The sequence below is a fragment of the Balaenoptera borealis genome (assembly GCF_965194805.1).
Source record: "Balaenoptera borealis genome assembly, chromosome: X".
In the NCBI taxonomy this organism is placed as follows: Eukaryota; Metazoa; Chordata; class Mammalia; order Artiodactyla; family Balaenopteridae; genus Balaenoptera; species Balaenoptera borealis.
Window position 1 is genome coordinate 112,697,855 of NC_138881.1, and position 20,220 is coordinate 112,718,074.

The 20,220-nt window shown below is 39.3% G+C and overlaps 1 protein-coding gene and 1 long non-coding RNA gene across 2 annotated transcripts in view; both read right to left on the reverse strand.

The window, feature by feature from the left end:
• Positions 1 to 4,626: 4,626 nt before the first annotated feature.
• Positions 4,627 to 13,841, reverse strand: LOC309621061. The gene is made up of 2 exons (XR_014239754.1): positions 6,570 to 13,841; positions 4,627 to 6,251 (listed from the first exon to the last, which is right to left on the reverse strand). It is a non-coding gene; the product is annotated as an uncharacterized lncRNA (long non-coding RNA).
• A 41-nt stretch (positions 13,842 to 13,882) lies between these two features.
• The window catches only part of PABIR2 (PABIR family member 2), an 80,476-nt gene continuing 74,138 nt past the window's right edge, over positions 13,883 to 20,220 (reverse strand). The window contains exon 10 of the mRNA XM_082377984.1: positions 13,883 to 15,538. Coding sequence (XP_082234110.1) covers positions 15,475 to 15,538 — 64 coding nt within the window. The 3' untranslated portion in view covers positions 13,883 to 15,474. The remainder of the gene's footprint in view (positions 15,539 to 20,220) is intronic.

Here is a 20,220-nt window from a genome sequence, read left to right on the forward strand (position 1 = left end):
GAACTTCCACATTGGGCAGATGAAGATTTGTCACAGATGGGTTATTTCATTTGATGAGTATTTGGGAAGATGTACAGTGACAGCCATGGAGATGTGGTTCCTTGGAACCAGGGGTGTAACAGGCTCTCTTCTTTCATTTCATACCCAGGTTCTCCCTTCCAGTCCCTTTACGGTTTGACTCCTGGGCTTGACCTCAGGTTAGACAAAAGTTTCCTTTGCAAAGACATTTTTTTTTCCCCAGAGTCTGCTGCTCTCAGCAGAGCTCGTTTTTTGAAGAGCCATGATTAAAGATAGAGGTTGTTTCTCTTCCTCCTCTGGGCTCTGAGGAAGCTGGTCTGGGCCACACTTGGGGCATCTCTTCCTGGCCAGCCCCCCATTCCCTGCAGCCATTACACCAGTTAGCCGAGCCAGCCAGCTAACCTTTGTTTGGCTTGGCAGGTCCCCGGCTCACTTAGGCAAAGATATTTAGGAAAATGTTCAAAAAACTTGACTCTAGACCTTCAGGAATGAGCCTATGACAGGGAAGCCTGTCCACTTTTATTTTACTGCTTTCCTCACAGAGCCAGCACTTACCCTGTCTATGGGACAATTTGTTTTTCCTGCTCTAATTAGGCATGTCCATAATCAATCACTGAGTTAATTCACAGGTTATTCCTTCAGAACCCACATTGTGCTAAGTTCTGTATGGCAGACAAGAAGTAGAATGTGAGATTGTATCTTTGGAGAAAAGATCTCTCTCCACCACCCCCCCCCCATAACCCCACACACAAAGAGAAAACATTGAGTTCCCAAGATGAGGTGGTAGAAGGTTAAGGTCAAATCATTGTGGGGGAGGAGCAATTAGTATCAGCACAATTTGGAAAAGGAAGAGTGAGATCCAGGAGTGGGAAATGGTCCAGCAAAGCTTCCAGTAGAAAGTGGCTCTGAGCTGGACTATGACAGAAGAGCTGCATTTGGAAAGTACATTTAGATAAATTTCATCATCCTATCACCCTTGAGTGAAAAATCTCAAACAGTTCCTTCAGAATCATAGCCTGGCATTTAAGGTCTTCAGTCATACAGCTCCACCTTTCCCCTGCAACAGTAATTCCTAATGTTCTGCCACATAGGCTTCCTCACCCACCCCCATTTATTTCTGGTCTCTTGAGCATCCCTTCTCATCCATGCCTTGGCTTTCTTTATGCTCCTCCTTCACTCCTTTCTACCCCTCCAATTCTCCACTGTTATCCATTCCTCACCAAGTTCAAGATCACTTCACCCTTGACCCCTCCCCACATCCAGTTATTTCTCCTTCCTCTGCACTTCTTCAACAGATAAGGCATGTCTCTCTCAATTGATACACCACATATAAATCACTTGCTACAATAGTTAGTTAGTGATGGGATGTTACAGAATGAAACAAAAGCAGTTCTAACAGGGAAGGTCATGACAATAAATGCCTAAATTAAGAAAAAAGAAAAAGCTCAGATAAACAACTAACTTTACACCTCACCTCAAGGAACTAGGAAAAGAACAAACTAAGTGCAAAGTTAGTAGAAGAAAGGAAATTAGAAAGAGCAGAAATAAATAAAATAGAGACTAAAAAGACAACAGGAAGGATCTATGAAACTAAGAGTTGGTTTTTTGGAAAGATAAACAAAGCAACAAAACTTTAGCTAGACTTACCAAGACTGAATCATGAAGAAATAGAAAATCTGAACAGACCAATTACTAGTAAGGACATTGAATCAATAATCAAAAACCTCCCAGTAAAGTCTGGGACCAGATGGTATCACGGGTGAATTCTACCAAATATTTAAAAAAGAATTAACACCAATTCTTCTCAAACTCTTCCAAAAAACAGAAGAGAAGGGAACACTTCTAAACTCACTTTATGAGGCCAGCATTACTCTGATACCAAAACCAGACAAAGACACTACAAGGGAAGAAAAGCATAGGTCAACATCCCTAATGAACATAGATGGAAAAACTCTCAACAAAATATTACCGAACTGAATTCAACAACATTGAAAGGATCATACACTATGATCAAGTGAGGTTTATCCCAGGGATGCAAGGCTAGTTCAACTTCTGCAAGTCAATCAATGTGATACACCACATTAACAAAATGAAGGATAAAAATCACATGATCATCTCAATAGATGCAGAAAAAGTATTTGACAAAATTCAACATCCTTTCATGATAAAAACTTTCAAATCACTGAGTGTAGAGGGAATGTACTACAACATAATAAAGGCCATATATGACAAGCCCACAGCTAACATCATACTCAATGGTGAAAAGCTGAAAGCTTTTCCTTTAAGATCAGGAACACCATAAGGATGTCCACTCTCGCCACTTTTTTTTTTTTTTTTGGCTCTGCCATGTGGCTTGTGGAATCTTAGTTCCCCGACTAGGGATTGAACCTGCACCCTTGGCAATGAAAGTGCGGAGTCCACTTTCATTCAACATAATACTGGAAGTCCTATCCAGAGTAATTAAGCAAGAAAAAGAAATAAAAGGCATCCAAATCAGGAAATAGGAAGTAAAATTGTCTATTTGCAGATGACATGATATTATACATAGAAAACCTCATAGACTCCATCAAGAAATTGTTAGAATAAACAAATTCAGTAAATTTGTAGGATACGAAATCAATATACAAAAATCAGTTGCATGTCTATACACTAATAATGAACTACAAGAAAGAGAAATTGAGAAAACAATCCAATTTACAACTGCATAAAAAAGAAAAAAATACCTAGGAATAAATTTAATCAAAGAGGTGAAAAATCTGTAAAGATGAAAAGAAATTGAAGAAGACACAAACAAATGGAAAGATATCCCATGCTCACAGATTGGAAGAATTAATATTGCTAGAATTCCATACTACCTAAAGCAATCCACAGATTCAATGCAATCGTTATCAAAATTCTAACGGCATATTTCACAAAAATAGAAAAAACAATCCTAAAATTTGTGTGGAGCCACAAAAGACCCTAAATAGCCAAAGCAAGACTGAGAAAAGAAGACTAAAGCAGGAGGCATCATACTTCCTGATTTCAAACTATATATATTATAAAGTTATAGTAATAAAAACAGTATGGTATTAGCCTAAAAACAGACACATAGATCAATGAAACAGAATAGAGAACCCAGAAGTAAACCCATGCATATACGGTCCATTAATTCATGACAAAGGAGCCAAGAACACACAATAAGGAAAGGATAGTCTCTTCAATAAATGGTGTTTTTCAAACTGGACGGCCACATGCAAAAGAATGAAGCTGGACCCCTATCTTACACCATACACAAAAATCAACTCAAAACGGATTAAAGACTTGAATATAAGACTTGAAACCCTAAAACTCCTAGAAGAAAACATAGAAAAAGTTCCTTGACATTTGTCTTGGCAATAATGTTTTGGATATGACACCAAAAGCACAGGCAAGAAAAGCAAAAACAATCAAGCAGGCCCGCATCAAACTAAAAAGCTTCTGCACAGCAAAGGAAACCATCAACAAAATAAAAGGCAACCTACGGAATGGTAAAAGTATTTGCAAATCATATATCTCATAAAGGGTTAATAGCCAAAATATTTAAACTCCTACAACTCTATAGCAAAAAACAAAAAACCAAACAAAAAACTGATTTTAAAAATGGGCAGAGGAACTGAATAGACATTTTTCCAAAGAAAACATACAGATGGCCAACAGGTATATGAAAAAGTGCTTGACATCACCAAGCATCATGGAAATGCAAATCAAAACCAACGTGAGGTATCACCTCACACCTCTTAGAAAAGCTGTCATCAAGAAGACAAGAGACAACAAGTACTGGAGAGGATGTGGAGAAAAGGAAACCCTTGTGCACTGTAGCTGGGAATGTAAATTGGTGCAGCCACTATGAAAAACAGTATGGAGCTTCCTCAAAAAATTATAAATAGAACTACCATATGATCCAGCAATTCCACTTCTGGGTATATATCCAAAAGAAATGAAAACAGGATATCAAAGAGATATATGCACACCCATGTTCACTGCGGTATTATTCACAATAGCCAAGACATGGAAATAACCTAATTGTCCATTGATGGATGAGTGGAAAAAGAAACTGTGGCATATATACACAATGGAATATTATTCAATCATGAGAAAGAAGGAAATTCTGCCATTGTGACAACATGGATGGACCTTGAGGCCATTATGCCAAGTGAAATAAGCCAGTAGAGAAAGAGAAATACTGCATGGTATCACTTACATGTGGGATCCAAAAAAAAAGGTCAGACTCTTAGAGACAGAGAGTAGAAAAGTGGTTGCCTGAGGCTGAGAAGCGGAGGAAATAGAGAGAGGTTGGTAGAACGGTACCAACGTTCAACTATAAGATAAATAAAGTCTGAGGATCTAAGGTAAAACACGGTGACTTTGGTTGATAACACTGCATTATATAATTGAAATTTGCTAAGAGAGTAGAACTTAAATGTTCTACCCCCAGAAAAAAAGATAAATATCTGAGGTGATGAATATGTTAATTAACTAGATGCTGGGAATCCCTTCACAATGTATACATATATCAAATCCCCATGATGTATACTTTAAATCTCTTACAATTTTACTTCTCTCTCTCTCTCTCTCTCTCTCTCTCTCTCTCTCTCTCTCTCTCTCTCTCTCTCTATATATATATATATATATATATATATATATATATATATAATAGTTCACCATTATTGAGGCTTTTATGTTACTAAGCACAATCTAGGCTAAGCATTTTTGTAAGCATCATTGCATTTGATCTGCAGAACAATCCTGTCAGGAAGGTGCAATTATTATCCTCGTTTTACAGATGGTGGAATGGACGCTCGGTGGGGTTCACTTGGCCAAGGTCAGAGTCAGTAAGTAATGAAGCTTGCCTTCTCGTGGCCTCACCTATCTTGGTACATGGGTATGGAGAGGTACATCATAAGCAAACATTCTTATACGAATTTGTCAATGTACAAAAAGAGAACTAGAGAGAGAGTGAGAGAGAGAATAATTTAAATCAAGTGGGCAATTCTATTCACCATCCTGCTCAATAAGCTTTGCCCTGGAGTTAATGTGAATCCCTCAGATGGTGTTGGTTGCTGTGGGCCGCTCACTGTGTGATTCTCATGCTTAAATATATGTGCTTTATAAACTTAACATGGCCCCTAAATGCAAGCTAATTAGCTTAGTTCTTGACTAAAGAAAGAGTGATCTGGTATAAAGTTAGAGGGAAAAATTAAAACAAGCCTGTGTTGGACTTACTGAAAAATAGTATGTCTGTCTCCAATATAGCACCTTTCAGAGAAATTTCTGAGGGGTATTTTGTCTATAAATTATTATTATTGTTGCTCACCAGGATCCTAACCCCTCATAAGATAGGACTTCTCCATACTTGGGTTGTTTCTTCAACTGGTGTGAAAACTCTGTGTGAGTAGAGCCTGTATCATAAACTTCTTCTTGGTATTTCCCCAAAGCGCCTAGCAAAGTGACTTGAAAATAATAGGAGCTGAACTAGTCAATGTCAAAGGTTATTCATTAGACACATTTTCACATTTTAAAGTTTAAGGTTCATGAGACACCTCCAAGCTCCCCAGAAAATGGAAGGGAAGATTCATGTTATCACATATATCCCACGACTTGTTGGCATCCTCTGTGCTATTTCTAGAAATGGAATCTGTCTGTTCCCATCCTTAGCTGGATCAACTGAGCACCTGGCAGTTTCCTATTGATGCCTGTTCAGCTGTCACCTTCAAACTCCTGGTTCTGTTTGCTCAATGTGTCTCCTAGAGCAGGCCTAACTATTTTGGGTCTAAGCTACAGCTGTCGGCGTTTCAGGCGTACCTCACGTATTTCTAGAATTAGTTGGAAATATTTGAAGCCTGAAAAAGTAACTATAATGTTCTGAGTATGAAGGAAATATTTAGGCAAGTATCAACTGGCAGCGCATAAAGCTAACTAAGAAGAATCGAGTCCCCGGTGATAAAACGAGATGAGAACAACACAGCCAAGCCATCTTGGGTTACTTGCATTTTAGTAGCATGGGGTGAGTTACCAAACTATTTATGTTATTTTTATTAGCATGTGATTAAGGAATTGACCAAATGTGAGACCGTTTGCTATAAATGTGAAATGACAGATTGACTGAACATATTTGCTTTGCTCTAATAGAGAGCAATCATAATCCCTCAATTTAAAAAGTCATTCTGGTTATACATATGTCCTAGGGATACTTTGAAAGTCAAGCTGTACCTCTTGACCTCATTCTTTTTAATTTTTTTTTTAAAATTTATTTATTTATTTATTTATTTATTTATTTATGGCTGTGTTGGGTCTTCGTTTCTGTGCGAGGGCTTTCTCTAGTTGCGGCGAGCGGGGGTCACTCTTCGTCGCAGTGCGCGGGCCTTTCACTGTCGCGGCCTCTCTTGTTGCAGAGCACAGGCTCCAGACGCGCAGGCTCAGTAGTTGTGGCTCACGGGCCTAGTCGCTCCGTGGCATGTGGGATCTTCCCAGACCAGGGCTCGAACCCGTGTCCCCTGCATTGGCAGGCAGATTCTCAACCACTGCGCCACCAGGGAAGCCCTCTTTTTAATTTTTGATAATAATTTCTGCTCTCCAATCTGATAAGGTACAGTATTGACCTGGAGCAATTATACTGTGCCTCTGAACCAAATTATTAAGATATGATTAGTTCTCTTGGAGGAAGAGTAGAGAGTGAAAGGAAAAGTAGAGAGTAAATTTTATGGAATGGCTAGGCACCAAGGCAAGATGAAGGTGATGGAGACTTCTTCAGCTTCCAAGATCAAATTAAATTTAGTGATTTAATATTGGCCAGATCAATCATCTATTCTCTTACATTTAACAGTTATTTCGGATTCCTGTATTTGGGTGTGTTGGGGGAAGTGTCAAATTCCTCTTCAATTTTGCCTTTTAACAATGTTATCAATACCTTTTAACAATTTTGTTTTTGCAATGTGTAATGGAAGAAACAAAACCTAAAAATAACCAACAAACCCTCTGTCATCGAGATCCTTTGGATAAAAGCTATTAGTGGAACTAAAGGCTCTGGAGATGAAGGAGGAAGTGACTGTGGTGCCAGGGAGACAAAGACCATGGGCCCAATCCTTGAAAGGATCTATTATCTTCACTGTCTGTGTTTATTACAGACTGCTTTCTAGATGATTCCGATGCAGGTATCCAGGGACCCCACTTTGAGAAACACTATTTTAGAGACTAAACATAGTCATGCTCATAGTCTAAGTAAAATTAAAACCTTAAGAGTCATTGCCTTTAGATTCTTTTTAAATTTTACTTTTCATGGGGATACGTGCCTTTGTGATAATTCTAATCCTGCTTCCTTCTAGTCAATAAATTATTGATAAAGAGACCACTGAATTAGATCATGTGTTGGAGAACTTGAAAACTTCCATTTCCATCCCTAGTACTGATTTGCGGTCTAATCTTGACTTAATCAGTTAGTTATGTTCCCCTTTTGTAAACTGAAAGTCCATCTAAGAAACATCTGGTAAGTTTTGGATGAAAAACACTGAGAAAATTCTTGTGTCACAAGATGGCTTTTTTTTTTCTCTACCTAGGGTTGCCAGATTTAGAGGGAAAAAAAAGATGCCTAGTTAAATTTGAATTTCAGAGAAACAATGACTTTTTTTGGCATAAGTATGTCTCATGCAATATTTGGGATATACTTATACTAAAGAAGTCATTGGTTATCTGAAATTCAGATTTAACTGGGCATCCTGTATTTTATCTGGCAACCCCATCTCTACCACCACCCTTTTCCTGGAGCCTGTGCTTTCCACGACTTGGGCAACAGAAGAAAGTATCTTGTAAGTCAAGGCCAGGAAGGAAATGAGCGCTCATTTAGCGTAATACAGTACAGGAGGAACGCAAGCAGATTAACCTTCCACATTGGAGAAACCTAGGTACCTTCTGGTGAGGGGAGTGGGAGGCTAATGTGGGAGAGTGGAGGGGAGGCCAGAGAGTGATTGGCAAACACATATATGAAATCCCAAAGAATGTCCAATCAGTTATTCAAAGATCATAATCCGACTTGCTTTTTACATAGCCACTGAAAAAAAAATAAGAGAACCAAGGACTTCTTCAAACAGAGGCTTCCGTCATTTTCTACTGCCGCCACCAAAGGGAATGAGGCATTTCTGTACCAAAGAGCACAATCTTTGGAAGCACAGCTTGACTCTTTTATTAACTCCTCTATCCATCTACAATCGTGAGTCAAGAATTTAGCTTGCAGAAATCACTGTGCTCTCTGGATTCCACAGGATCCTCTCCCCGCAGGTCAGGTTTTGCAAGGGGCTCTCAGCTTATGCTATGCTGCCCTGTTTTGAAAAACCCAGCTCAACTCCTTTCTTTCCCCAAAGGCATAAGGGTCTTTCTTCCTTGCAGCTCCTATCGGTCTTTACCACCTAGTTCATTTTTCCTGCCTGCGGCTCTCCAAGAGCCAACATATCTCTTTGCTATCATTCTGATCTTCCTGCCCAAATATGGATTTACAATGGCAAAGCAACTGCTCTGCTCAGAATTCAGCCAAACAGGGGTACTTGGAGGTCATAGGTAACTGATATGGTGATGGTGGTTTCAAAAATTAAAAGAATTTTCTTCCTGATAAAAAGAAGGTATGCTCATTGTTTATAAGTTCAAAACATACATAGAAGAAAGGAAAATAAATACTCTTAATCACAAGACCCAGAGAAAACCACTCTGAACATTTCGGTGAGCGTTTTTCAACATTCATTCATCCCTTCAAAAAATATTTATTAGTGCCTACTAGGTGCTAAACAGTGTTTTAGATTCAAGGGATACATCAATAAACAAAGTAGAAAAACAAAACTCCTACCTTCATGACGGCATTTACATACATACACATAAATACATATAATTTTACATTAAATGTACATATAATTTTACATCACACTCTATATGCAATTTTGTAACCTGCTCTTTCATGTAAGAATGTGTTGTGGCCCTCTTTATATGTCAATAAATGTTGATTTATGCCATCCTTTTAATGTCTGCCTGGCATATTCTATAGTATATATGCACCATGACTTATTTAATCATCTCCCTAAAGAAATTTATTTCCACCTTCTGCTATTATAAAAATTCTGTGATGAGCATACTTGTACATGTATATCTCTGCGTGCTTGTCCAATCATCTTATTAGGATAAATTCCTGGTTTTACTCCTGCTTACTTGCTGTTTCTTCTCAGTCTTTTTTGCTGTCTTTCCCATCTCTGTTTCACCTCTAAATGTTAAAGTATCCCAAGGCTAAAGCCTTAGCCCTCTTTTCCAGCTTCACTATGGCCTAGATTATCTCATACATTCCCATGACTTTAAACAGTATCTCTATGCTGATGACTTCCAAATTTATCTCTACAATCTTGACATCTCCTCTTGAGCTCCTGACTCATATATCTATCTGCCTTCTTGGAATATCCACTTGTATATCTGTCACAGAATCTTAAATGTAATGTGACCAAAAGAGAACTCTTAATTTTACCCCAAAATATACTCCTACCTTGGTCTTCCATACTTTAGAAAATGGCGTCACCATCCACATAGTTAACTCCAGCCTCAAACAAGGCGTCATCCTAATTTCTCCTTTCCTCTTTACCCTCAGCCCCCATATAATGAATCTTTCAAGTCTTTTCAAGTCTCTCTCCAAAACAAGAGTTCAAATCTGCCCCTTTCTGATGTTAAAAAAAAAGAACAGACATGCATGCTTTATCATATATTGAATGAATATCATTATGAGTTTCAAAAGCTTTTAAAAATTTTCCACATGATAGATAATAGGTTGCTCATGTTTCTACATTTTTTAGGTTTACAAAGTGTTTTCATGTTCATTGTCTCTGTGAATTCTCTTGACAGGCCTGCCTGCAATGTGGATGATGTTTATTTCCTTTTAGAGATGATGGGCTTGAAATTCCATAAATTTGGGATGTGTATAAGTTACTCAGCTTGATGATGACAGAGGCAGGATTCAAACCTTTGTCTTCAAGCTTCAGTGTGCATGGTAATCCCCTGCAGGTTTTGTTAAAGCTGTCTTCTGGGTCAGAGTTTCTGATTCAGTAAATTTAGGTGGAGGTCTAATAATCTGTATTTCCAACAAGTTCTCAAGTGATACTGATATTGCTAATCCAAAGACCCACCCACTGGTGTAGTCAGTCCTAGACCCAGTCTATCTGTATTCTTGTGTGGTCTCTCTTAAAGAATGGGGATATTCCACAAGCAAGTGGTTTGCCTAATCCCTTTTCTCCATAAGTCCTCTTTATATTTAGCAAATTGTTAAAGCACTATCTTGTGTTTTCAGTTTGTCCACATCAATGATGCTTTTAAATACAAAAAAAAAAATCAACACATACGTATCAACTCCATTGAATGAAGTGTATATCATTTTGTTATGTTAAAAAAATCTTTAATTAATTAAAAAAAAGTAACTCTTCAAGTAACTGAACTCTGAGAATCATGTAAATCATAAAGAAAAAGAAGAAATAAAAAAAAAATCTGCCCCTATTTACTGCTACATTCACTTGCTACCATCTTAATCCAAGCCACTATAGCCTGTCATCCAGGCTACTGCATTAGCCTCCTAACTGGTCTTTCTGTTTCCCCTGTTGCCCCTCTACCATCCTTTCTTTACACAGTAGCCAAAGTTATCTTTTAAAGATACAAATGAGATCTCGTTGCCTCCATGCTCAAAACCCTCTAATGGTTTCAAATCACACTCAAGATCAAATAAAAACTCATCCCCAAAAGGATAAACCCAAAGAAATCCAGGCAGAGATACATAGTCAAACTTCTGAAAGCTAAATAAAAAGAAAAAATCTTGAAAGCAGCCAGAGAGAAATGATACCTTAAGTAGAAGGAAAAAACAATTCCAATGTTAGTGGATTTCTCTTCAGAACCTATGGAGGTCACAAGGAAGTGGCACAATGTTTTTCAAGTGCTGAAAGAAAAGTACTGCTAGCACGGAACTCTACATCCAGCAAAAGTATACTTCAGGAATGAAGGGGAAATCAAGACATTCTCAGATGAAGGAAAATTAAAAGAATTTGTCACTAGTAAGCCAACCCTTAAAGAATGGCTAAAGGAAGTTCTTCAGACAGAAAGAAATAATAAAAGAAGGAATCATAGAACATCAGGAAGGAAGGAAGAACAAAGAAAGAACAAAAAAATGGGTAAATACAATAGGCTTTCCTTCTTCTCTTGAGTTTTCTAAATTATGTTTGATGATTGAAGCAAAAAGTAAAACACTGTCTAATATGTTTCTCAATGTATGTAAAGGAAATACTTAAGACAATCATGTGTTGGGGGGGGGAGGTAAAGGGACATAAAGAGAAGCAAAAATTTTATACTTTGCTCTAATAGGTAAATGACACCAGTAGGCTGTGATAAGTTATGTATATAGCTATATGAAGAGATACACTAAAACATCTGTAGATAAATCAAAATGAAATTCTAAAAAATGTTTAAGTAACCCACAGGAAAACAAGAAAATGAAGACAAAAGACAGAACAAACAGAAAACACCCAAAACAGAGACAACTAAAATGTCCCTCAATAGGTGAATGGTTCAACAAAGTGTAGTACATCCATACCATGGGCTATTACTCAGCAATAAAAAGGAGAAAACCATTGATACACACAACAACTTGGATGAATATCTAAGGAATTATGCTGAATAAAAAAGACAATCTCAAAAGGTCACATAGTGTATGATTCCATTTATATAACATTCTTGAGATGACAAAACTGTAGAGATGAACAGATTAGTGGTTTCTGAGAGTCAGAGATGGGGTGGATGTAACTATAAAAGGGTAGCATGAGGGCTATCTTTGTGGTGTTGGAATAGTTCTGTATCTTGATTGCAGTGGAGGTTATACAAATCTACACAGGATAAAATGGCTTAGAAGTATACACGAACATTGAACCAATGTTGAATCCCTGGGTTTGAAACTGTACTCTAGTTATGTAAAATGTAACCATGGACATAAAGTTTCAGTTATGTAAGATGAATAAGTTCTAGAGATCTGCTGTACAACATTGTGCTTATAGTCAACAATTCAGCACCGTACACTTAAAAACTTGTTAAGAGGGTAGATCTCATGTTAAGTTTCTAATGACAAAAGAACAACAACAACCAAACAAAGGGGCAGGAAGAAACTTTTAGAGGTATTGTATAGCTTATTACCTGATTGTGGTGATGGTTTCATGGGTATATGCATATCTTCAAACTCATCAAATTATCCAATTAAATTATACACATTAAATATGTCCAGGGTTTTTTATATCAGTTGTACCTCAATAAAGTTGTTTGAAAAACCAAGATGTAATAACCACTGTGAGAAAATGGGTGAACAGTCCTGGAGATGTCTCTATACTACATTTCCATCATCCTATGAATCCATAATTATATCAAAATTAAAAGTTTAGGGACTTCCCTGGTGGCGCAGCGGTTAAGAATCTGCCTGCCAATGCAGGGGACATGGGTTCGAGCCCTGGTCTGGGAAGATCCCACATGCCACGGAGCAACTAAGCCTGCGAGCCACAACTACTGAGCCGCGTGCCACAACTACTGAAGACTGTGTGCCTAGAGCCCGTGCTCCGCAACAAGAGAAGCCACCGCAATGAGAAGCCTATGCACTGCAACGAAGAGTAGCCCCCACTCGCTGTTACTAGAGAAAGACCCGCACGCAGCAACGAAGACCCAATGCAGCCAAAAATAAATAAATAAATAAATAAATAACCACAGCAAATATTCCAAAATCTGTAATAAATTATTAAAAAATCTAATTAGGCAAATATTAAAAAAAATTAAGTTTAGAAAAGGGTAACCTCAAAAAGAAAGATATACCATGATGATGTATGAGAAGACTCAACATCAAGATGGCAATTCTCTTCAAGTTGATCTATACACTTAATTCAAGTTCAATCAAAATCACAACAGGGTTTTTAATGGATCCTTACAAGCTGATCCTAAAATTTATATAGAAGAGTCATGCACCAAGAATAGACAAAACAATTTCGAAGAAGATCAATGGGGGGGCAGATTCTCAACACTTATTATGTTATAGCAATTAAAAGAGTGCTGTGGGATTGGCAGATGGATAAACAAACAGACCAGTGGAATCTAAAAGAGCCTAAAAACAACTCATATAAATCTATGAGAACTGGATATATGACAGAGGTTGATTATAAATCATGGAGGATATGATATAGACTATTCAATAAATGGTATTAAAATGATCCATGTGAGAAAAGATAAAAATTAGATTAACTTCTTCAAATCCTACCTGAGAATCCGTTCAAAATGAGTTAAAGATCTAAATGTTAAAAGTAGAATTTCATAACATTTTGATGCAAATATAGAATATCTTTATGGTCTAAGAGTAAGGAAGAATTCGTTAATCACACCCAAAAACCTCAAAAAGTTTAAAAGAAAAGATGGATAAATGAGGCTGCGTTAAATATTAAAATGTCTATAGAAAAAAACAACACTATAAAGTGAAAACAAGCCATATAGTGGGAGGAGATATTTGCCATGCAAAAATTGAAAAAGAAACAGCATCTAAAAGACATAAAACAAATCAATTTTTAAAAGGCAACCAGCCCAAAAGAAAAACGGGCAAAGATTACTAACAGGCAATAGACCCAAGAAACTAGAGTGATCTATAAATATATGAAAAGATGCTCAACCTCACTAGTGTTCATGGAAATTAAGAAAAAGGAGACATGATTTTTACTTGTCGGATTGGCAAAAATTAAAACTCAAGAGTTGTCAATGGTATGGTGTCGTGGGACCACATAGACTGGTGTCCGTTATTCGGTACAGACACTTTGGAAAGTAACCTGCCAAGACCCAGAAAAACTAAAAGTGTGTGTACTCTTTAACTCGGCAATCCCACCCTACTATCTAAAAGGTACATACTCTGGAGAATTTGCCACCTAGTGTACAAAGACACGCGGACACCTGTGTTCACTGCAAGTTGTTTTTAATAGTAAAAAAAAAAAAAAAAAAAGGAAACAACATAAATATCCATCAATTGGGGAATGAATAAATGAAATGTGTCATGGTTGTACTATAGGTTAACGGTTCAGCAGTGAAAACAAACTAGATCATTATGCACCCACATGGATTGATCTCAAGAACGTAATGCTGAATTTTAAAAGTACATACAAAACCATATAATGTATTATTTACGGCCTGGAAAAAAATGTATCAAATTAAGGAAAATGGATGGTCTAGAAGTGGGAGATTAAGGGAACTTCAACTTTTCCTGTAGTTTATTTTAAAAAATAAACTATTTAAAAAATCTGTTCTATTAAACTATTCTATTTTTTTTAAAGGAAGACAAAGTAAATATAGTACTGTATTTCCACTCTGCGTGGCAAGAACACAAGTGTTTGCTATATTCTTCTCTGTACTGTCCTGCATTTTTGAAGTTCTCAAGATAAATGAAAGATGTGTTGTCAGATGGTTCTGATAAATACTCAGTTTGAGGAACCACCCTATTAAGGACCTAGTAACTTTATATGTTAACCTTCCCAGGGACATTTGCACTTTTAAAGAAGGCTGCAGTGTTTAATCCAAAGGCAGAGGCACTGTGGTGTTTGCTGTCACTTCTGAATTGTGGGTTACTAAGTTTTGCAGGCAGAACTTCAAAGGGTGTGATTTTCCTCCTATGTGCTAGTCCTGCAATTTGGGTGAGTTGCCACCACTTTGACAGAATGATAGGTTTCCCTTAAGTTGGACAGCTCAGAGAGAGGGAACAGAGCACATTTCCCCACTTAATTATGCTTTCACTCTTTATCAATAAACCTGCATTTAAAACAACTCCACAGAAAATAAAATTTAGAGCAGGATTTATTGAAACACAGACACCTAGGTACAAATAAATCCCGTCAACTTTTATCAAGCGTTTGTTCTGTCTTGTTCACCAACCTGAGTAGATTGAACACAATTTAAAGATTTCTTGGCTTGTCTGCAGAGTATCAAGATCTGTCCATGGCTCTGAGACGCCTACTCCCTTCACCCCAATCAACTCAACCAGTTGTTTAAACTGCTCGAATCTTTCTTCAGCCACAGTTTTTAAGTGAGAGTCTTTTTATTGCTTTGGGCATGTTCCTTCTCCTCGCCAGTGCTCAGAATTTTAACTATGTAACTATTCAATTTCTCTCTGTCTCCTTACATGGGGGAGAAACGGGATTTCTGTTCCACACAGCTTGGCAAAGGCTAGCAGGGAGTGAGAGATTACAGCCAGATGTACATCTGCATGTCAGCAGCAAGAAGGTCTGGGATGGTGCTTTTTCAATCAGAAGGGAGTCATTTTCCCCCCTCAAAGGCGAGGGCCTCCTCCCTCTCATCAGATATTTGGCTGCTAGCTGCTCACTGATTAATTACTGAGGTTGCATCTCCACACAATTGGTCTTCTTAACAATTCTAGCAGGCTTCCAGTTCATTCCTGAATGCGCTTCTTATTTTTTTTTTAAAGTATCCTCCTTTCCTAAAGCATACATTTGAAAAAAAAAAAGAAGAAAAAGAAAAACAGTTAAAAGAACAAAGCATAGTTTTTAAACAAATAAAGTAATTCTACCACAATTTCTAATATTAGAAAATCAAGCACCAGTGGGAGAGTAGTTTCAGGGGCAGGGAAATATTTTGGGTAGCCTTCAAATCAGAACACCAAGCCAATCACTTATTCTATTTGCATGTGAGGTATTATTCCATCTATCTTTTGGTTAATTCCAGAAATCCAGTTTATATTGGAAAGGTAAGGCAACACCGGCATCCCTTCTCTGTACCCCCAGCAGCCCGCCACACGCCCAGTAGAGATAGCATATCAAGTTCATTATTAGTAAGTTCCTTTTCTAGTTTGACTCTTTTTTTTAAAAATAAATTTATTTATTTATTTTTGGCTGTGTTGGGTCTTCGTTTCTGTGCGAGGGCCTTCTCCAGTTGCGGCGAGCGGGGGCCACTCTTCATCGCGGTGCGCGGGCCTCTCACTATCGCGGCCTCTCTTGTTGCAGAGCACAGGCTCCAGACGCGCAGGCTCAGTAGTTGTGGCTCACGGGCCCAGTTGCTCCGCGGCATGTGGGATCTTCCCAGACCAGGGCTCGAACCCGTGCCCCCTGCACTGGCAGGCAGATTCTCAACCACTGCGCCACCAGGGAAGCCCTAGTTTGACTCTTTACTGAGAATTTCCATCTGTTTTCCAAGACAGATATATGACGTGCACAATACAATCACTCCATGAAACCTAGCCTGGAAGCTGCTTCTTGGGTCACATTCTCATTTCTAAGGCGCTCAACATGCAATGAAGCCAGTATTAGGAGCAGTTGACTGTGAGAAGTATAATTATGGCTTCTCCAGGACAGGCTAAAGTCACAAGTATGGGCTGACAGTCACTACTTCAACTAAGATCCCATCTCTGTATCTGGGGAAAGACTGGAACTTGATAAATGAGCAGTAGCTCTGTGATGTCAACGACAATTAGCTCTGCAAAATTTGGGAGCAATCCAGTCGAAAATGTGTTTATTCAAGCTCTGAAAAGCTGCACCTACCCATCGGACCTCCCCAGGTTCACCTCTCTCTACTCCCCCACGTAACACACACCTTGTGGGCCACTCCAACAATTCTAAACTGTGATACAACTGACAGATGATGTTCATAAGCGTGATACACTCCCGTGGGTGAAGTCTGGGAATAGACGATTCTCGGCATGCTGGCTGGTAATTAGACCCTTTTCTCTAACTCTCATTAAAACATACTGAAATGCAAGCAAGGGAGAGTGACGCTGTTACTATAAGGAGAACCTTGAATCCATTCCAACTTATAACTAAAGTAAATTTTGGTACGTTCACTATTATCAGTAACAGATTATTGATGTCACACTTTACAGCCAATCATGGCACATCAACTGCGGTTGACAGTGGCTATCCTTATCATATCGGTGACTGCCATGCTCTCTCATGTCTCTGCGGATGATTTTCCCTCTGCTGTTAAAGGTCCTAAACCCCACATGGTAAATCCACAAAACAAGTTTGTTGATTGACTGAAGGAATGAATGAATGAAGTGCTTGCAACCTCAGATAAGCCTCCCACTGCGTTTATAATGTTCACACATTGGGCCGCAGCCATGCATCAATGAAAAATAATATTCTGTTACAAATAGGAAAGTCAACTGTGATTATGGGCAATTTTCTTAACCAGAAAGCATTGAGTAGTAAGATGCTTTGCAGCTGTACATTTTTATTAAGGGCTGTTTAAATAAACATAAAACATGTTTGCCAGGAGAGGGTAAAAAGACGGATACAAATTTCAGTCAGAAAATAGGTACATTCATTATTTCTTGCATTTGCCTTAAAATGTGCCCCTAAAACAGCAATTATCCTTGGATGTCATTTTTGAACAGCGATAGGGACCAGAAATAGTGACTTAATTTGGGCAGGAGTTTACTGGGACATAATACGGCTACTGTGCCTGGAGTCTTTCTTGGTCATAAAAGCAGTAAGGAAGTATGACATAACGGTGTGATGGTAAATCACAGCCCAAGCCATTTTGGTTGGCAGAATTTGAAAGACAAACATTACTTCAGGAGCAGAGAAGACGTGCCTAATTCCCTCCGTGCCTGGGCTGGGATCTCTTCAGCTTGTGCCGGTCCTGGACTCAGGTGTGTCCACATGGACAGGGGCCATGGGTGCAGGGGCCGGTATGGTCCAGCCAGGAGGTAGGTCTGGCAGGGATGTGAGGACTGGAAGCCCTGCCTCCATATCCTCCTCTCCAGGGAAACCAGGCAGCCCAACTGAAGGAGAAGGGCATCATTGCAATGCCCTGTGGAGCCGGAGGGAGCGGGATTGGAGGAAGAGGCTGGTCCCAGCCACTCTACCTTGGAAATGATGGGGAGTTGAGCTGATTGCATTCGCGAATCTCTGCCATTTTTACGTCAGGCCAGCCCAAGGCACCTCCTCCTTCCCTTCTAAGGTCTCCCCTTCTGGCTGCAGCTGTGGTCCAAACGGGCTTTGGTGCTCACCATAGGTGACCATAGCCTTGGGATGGAGCCTTCTTTCCTAGCTTGCTGCATTTTCAGAGCTCAGAAACCTCTATTCTCTTGTATCTTTTGTTTCACACTGACAGCCCCAGGCCATCGTCCTCTCCTACTTCTGTTTTCTCTGTCTCTGCCCCTTTATGGAAATCAGCTGCCCTCTCATAGTAGGGTAGAACATAGTAGAATCCCAGCAAGGCTTTCACTGGAGCACTCATCTATGTACCAGGGCTTTTCCCCGCTCTCATTCCTCACGCATACACCCCTAACCCCATCAATTCTCAACTTTAATTTAAAAAAAAATTGTGGTAACAGATCCCTAACATAAAGTTTACCATTTTAACAAGTGTACAGTTCAGTGGCGTCATGTACATTCACATTGTTGTGCAACCATCCATCTCCAGAACTCTTTTCATCTTCCCAAACTGAAACTCTGTACACATTAAACAACTTCCCTTCTCCCCCTACCTCAAGTCCCTGGCAACTACCATCCTACTTTCTGTTTCAATGAATTTGATTACTGCAGGTCCCTCCTGTAAGTGGAATCATACAGTATTTGTCTTTTTGTGACTGGCTCATTTCACTTAGCATAATGTTTTCAAGGTCCATCCATGTTCTAGCGTGTGTCAGAATTTCCTTCCTTTTTAAGGCTAAATAGTGTTCTATTGTATGTGTATACTATTGATACATTTTGCTTATCCATTCATCCATCAATGAACACCTGGGTTGTTTCCACCTTCCAAACGTTCCTCTGAACTGTGGAAACACTAGGAGTGAACATCAAAAGTGCTGAAGCTTTCAGGTGTCCCATCCTCTGTTCTCCGGAATCCTCATCTTGATCATCACAGCCCTCTCGTATTGATCATGCAGTTGGGTTGCTAAGTGCCTGACAGACTTTATCATGTTCAATATCCACAACAATGAAGTGAGGCAGGTGTGGCTCCCATTTTAGAGAGGGTGATTCTGAGACTAAGAGAAGCTAAGCTAAGCTAAACTAAGCTAGCAACTTGGCTCAGGTCAAAGATTTAAAAAGTAGCAGAGCTAGGATTTGAAAGCCCCACTCAGAACCACCCGCTCTGTGCTTACTCAAGGCCCAGGGGCCCTCTGCCACCAGTCGCTACTCCCTTCTGTTTGGTTTGGGGTTGTGTTGGTTTTTTTTTTTTTTTTTTCCCCAGAGAGTTTTTCTTTCTTCTTTTTTTAAATTGAAGTATAGTTGATTTACAATGTTTTGTTAGTTTCTGGTGTACAGCAGTGTTATACACATATGTGTGTGTGTGTGTATTTTCTTTTTCATATTCTTTTCCACCACGGTTTATTACAGGATTATTGAATATAGTTCCCTGCGCTATCCAGTAGGACCTTGTTGTTTGCCTATTTTATATATGGCAGTTTGTATCTGCTAATCCCAAACTCCTAATTTATTGTGTTGGTTTTTAGGAGAAGTGGAGCTGATTCTACGCACTGGCAGACCATTGACCACATGTACCTGGAGGGGCCCTTTGAATCCTCAAATCCTGACCACCACCACTACCACCTTATCTGTCTCTCTCTCTGTCTCGGCACGTGCACACACAGAGTTCTGAAATCATTCTAACGTGGGGCTGCCAAGACTTCTCTATTGCTGTTTAAACCAGTCAGCGAGCTTTATTGAGATGCCAGGATTTAGAAGACTGGCCTAGAAGACTAGGAACTCGATTCATGTTCTTGGATCTACAACTCTTCCACAAGCTATTTGTTTCATTTCTTCTCCTGAGGCGGTCTGTTCTTATCTACCTTGAATGGATTAAGTAAAGAGGTGCCCAGCGTTTTTAAATGCTGGAAGAATTAGGCTTGAGGCTGTTGGCAGATGCTTACCTGTTAGCGTAGGTATGTCTTAGATGCCTGAGTGACACCAGGCTCCACTAAGGAGAAAAAGGCCCCAGGGGTTTTGTGGCTGAGATTGGGATACGTGTGTTGGGAGGGGGTACCCCATGGGGGTGAGAAAAGGCCCAGTGGGGTAGGAGTGTTGCAACCATCAAACACAAACCCCACTGCCTCAGTTTTGCCAGGAGCTGACACAGTCCACGCTCTCTCTGACACTACCACAAAGACTGGCCAGAGTGGCTGTGCACATGCCGGGACCCTGGGCAGCAGCGGGCCCAGCT